The 2,813-nt window shown below is 56.3% G+C and overlaps 1 protein-coding gene across 1 annotated transcript; it reads left to right on the forward strand.

Moving 5' to 3' along the window:
* Window positions 1-15: 15 nt before the first annotated feature.
* LOC102888436 (forkhead box protein D4-like 6) lies at window positions 16-2,459 on the forward strand. Its single transcript, XM_015594442.2, is given in 2 exon segments — window positions 16-2,049; window positions 2,051-2,459. Coding segments are annotated over 2 exon segments (1,200 nt in total). The 5' UTR covers window positions 16-1,164; the 3' UTR covers window positions 2,366-2,459.
* Window positions 2,460-2,813: the final 354 nt, after the last annotated feature.

Below are 2,813 nucleotides of genomic sequence, written 5' to 3' on the forward strand. Positions count from 1 at the left end.
GAGAGAGAGGCTCCTCACAGACTGGGTGCATGCCTTCAAGTTGTAGGGCCATTTTGTGAAAACAAGATTTTTCCAACTAGGTCATACTGGTTAGTATGTGGCAAAATCAATTTAGTTGGTCCTCGCCATTAAAAAAAATATACACGCACACACATACATGTATATATATCATCAGTGATCACGCTGAAGTATATTGCTTTATGAAACTTGGGCTATGTAACTATATGCAAAACTTATAAAATGTATTTCATATTGTGACTGTTAAATGTTCAAAAAGTTGGAGAATCGCTGCTATAAGGCGACTTCTGTCTAGCCTTCCTGCTTTCCCTTCACCCTGAACTTCCACAACTTAATGCCAGGACATTTCAGCCTTTTCTGAAACCTGGAGTCAGAACACTTTGGGGGAGCTGGGGTGGAGGTAGTAGGGACAACAAAACAATCCTTCACACATCCCTGAGCTCGGGGATAGTTAGAACATTAAAAATATTTCAGCTCATTATTCTGGATGAGGACAGAATCCACCAGTGAAAATAGGTGATTAACCAGCTATGAAACACAAAAACATACTTTTACTGTTACACATTTTTTTTTACAAGCACTACGTGCATATATGTCAGTGCACCCCCCTCCATTTCTATCCTCCAGGAAAGAAACCTGAATATCGAGGTGGCCACAGATTGCCAGGTATCTTATTTTCCTATCCCCTTTTTATATGTGCAGTTTTAAAAGTTCGTTAATAGAGCCTGTGAAACTCCGGGCGCGATTGGCTGGCTAACCTGAGGAGTGGCGCATATTCCTTGGTGGTCGGTAGGTGTAAGGAGGCAGCTGCTGAAGGCTCTTACCACGTCAAGTAATGCACAGCGAACCGTCATCATTGGATTTCAAGGAGGTGGGAGCGCTCAGAGGTAGGGCAAGAAGAAGGTATAAAGGGGTGGGAGAGTCCATCACACAAGGACTGGAAGGAGCTTTAATAAAAGGCAAAGCGTATCTTTGCTGGGCAGTATTGTAAAGGAGGAGAAACCGAAAGTCAAGAAGATCGCCTAAAAGGGCCGCCACGAGCGTCCCCACTTTTTGAAACGTCTTGAACCCAGGCTTCCAGCCCAGCCCACTGCGAGCCAGGTGAGCGGCCACCACCTCTCCAGCGGCTGCAGGACCTTCTCTTCCATGAACTTGCCAAGAGCTAAGCGCCTTCGCTCCACACCACCGCGCAGCCTCCGGGGCTCCGACGGGGAAGACGGTGAGATCGATATCCTTGGAGAGGGGGAAGATGAGGACGCCAACGAGGAAGAGGAAGACGAGGAGGCTGAGGGAAGCCAGCAGCTCCTAGAGTCACTGCACCAGCCGGAGCCGCAGGGGGCGCGGCAGGGCGTGAGCGCGCAGCCCTGCAAGCGCACGGAGAGCGGCGGCTGCCGGAGCGACTCCCTTGAGTTTGGCACCAAGTTCACGGCTTCGACAGGGTCTCCGGCAGCCTCTGGGGACGCCCCGCAGCCGGGGAAGCCCCCCTACTCCTACATTGCACTCATCACCATGGCCATCCTACAGAGTCCACACAAGCGCCTCACTCTCAGCGGCATCTGCGCCTTCATCAGTGGCCGCTTCCCTTACTACCGGCGCAAGTTCCCGGCCTGGCAGAACAGCATCCGCCACAACCTCTCGCTCAACGACTGCTTCGTCAAGATTCCCCGCGAGCCCGGCCATCCAGGCAAGGGCAACTACTGGAGCCTGGATCCTGCCTCTCAGGACATGTTCGACAACGGCAGCTTCCTCCGGCGCAGGAAGCGCTTCAAGCGCCACCACCCGCCCCCAGGAGCCCACCTGCATCACCCCTACCCACTGCCCGCGGCGTCCGCCTCCCTGCGCGGCCCCTATCCTGGCCTGCTGCTCGGTCCCCCAGCCCCGCCGCAGCCTGCCCCGGGGGTCTGCCCCGCGGTCGCCCCTGTGAGTCGCCCGTGCGCGCTTCTGCACCCTCATCCGCTTCGCTACCTGCTGCTGTCCGCCCCCGCCTACGCTGAGGCGACGAGGAAAGCTCAAGGCGCAGATCTCGTGACCCACCGCGCCCTGCCGGTACTTCAGCCCTCACTGGGCTCCCAGCGGTGGGAGGAGGGCAAAGGGCCGGCGTGGCGGCGGGGAGGCGGATGCACCTCCTTCAGCATCGAGAGTATCATGCAAGGGGTCCGAGGAGAGGACTCGCAGAGTCTATCCCCGACCGCGTGGGGCTACTGCCACCTGCTGCAGCGCCCAACGTGTCTGTTGCACCCCCAAGCCGCTGCCCCCTTGCTCCACGTGTCAGCCGCCGCCGCTGCCGCCCGGACGATGTTGCAACACCAGCAGCAGGAAGATTGCGCCAGCAAGGGCTTGCTGCTAGGCCGGCACCTGTCCGCCGCCGCGGCGCTGCTGGCGTGTCAACCCGGAGCAGATAGGCTGAAGTCGGGCAGAGAGGGGACCTCGTCGGCCTTTTGAGTAGCACCCACACCCTGCCCTGGCGCCAACTCCGCAGGTCAGAACTGGAGCCACGCTGGAGGGCGGAGAGGCCCAGATCGGTTCTCCCCTCCGCCGTATCCTTCCGCACCGCCACCTTGCACAGCCCGGACTAGGCGTGTGCATCAGCATCCCGCAGCAGAGCAACCACTAATTTCAGTCCATTTATTTACAAAGGAAAAGTTGGGTACTGTTCCTGTGAGACAACCTGAAAGTAAACTTCCGATGGCGTCAAGCCTTGCCTTTTTCCAGTCTCCAGTTGTGGCTTCCAGGGCTTTTCCGATTTGCACATTTCCAGAATTATTAAAGTGAGTGGGCATTTTGTTCTGGTATTA

Source organism: Pteropus alecto, unplaced genomic scaffold (genome assembly GCF_000325575.1).
Source record: "Pteropus alecto unplaced genomic scaffold, ASM32557v1 scaffold95, whole genome shotgun sequence".
Taxonomy (NCBI): domain Eukaryota; kingdom Metazoa; phylum Chordata; class Mammalia; order Chiroptera; family Pteropodidae; genus Pteropus; species Pteropus alecto.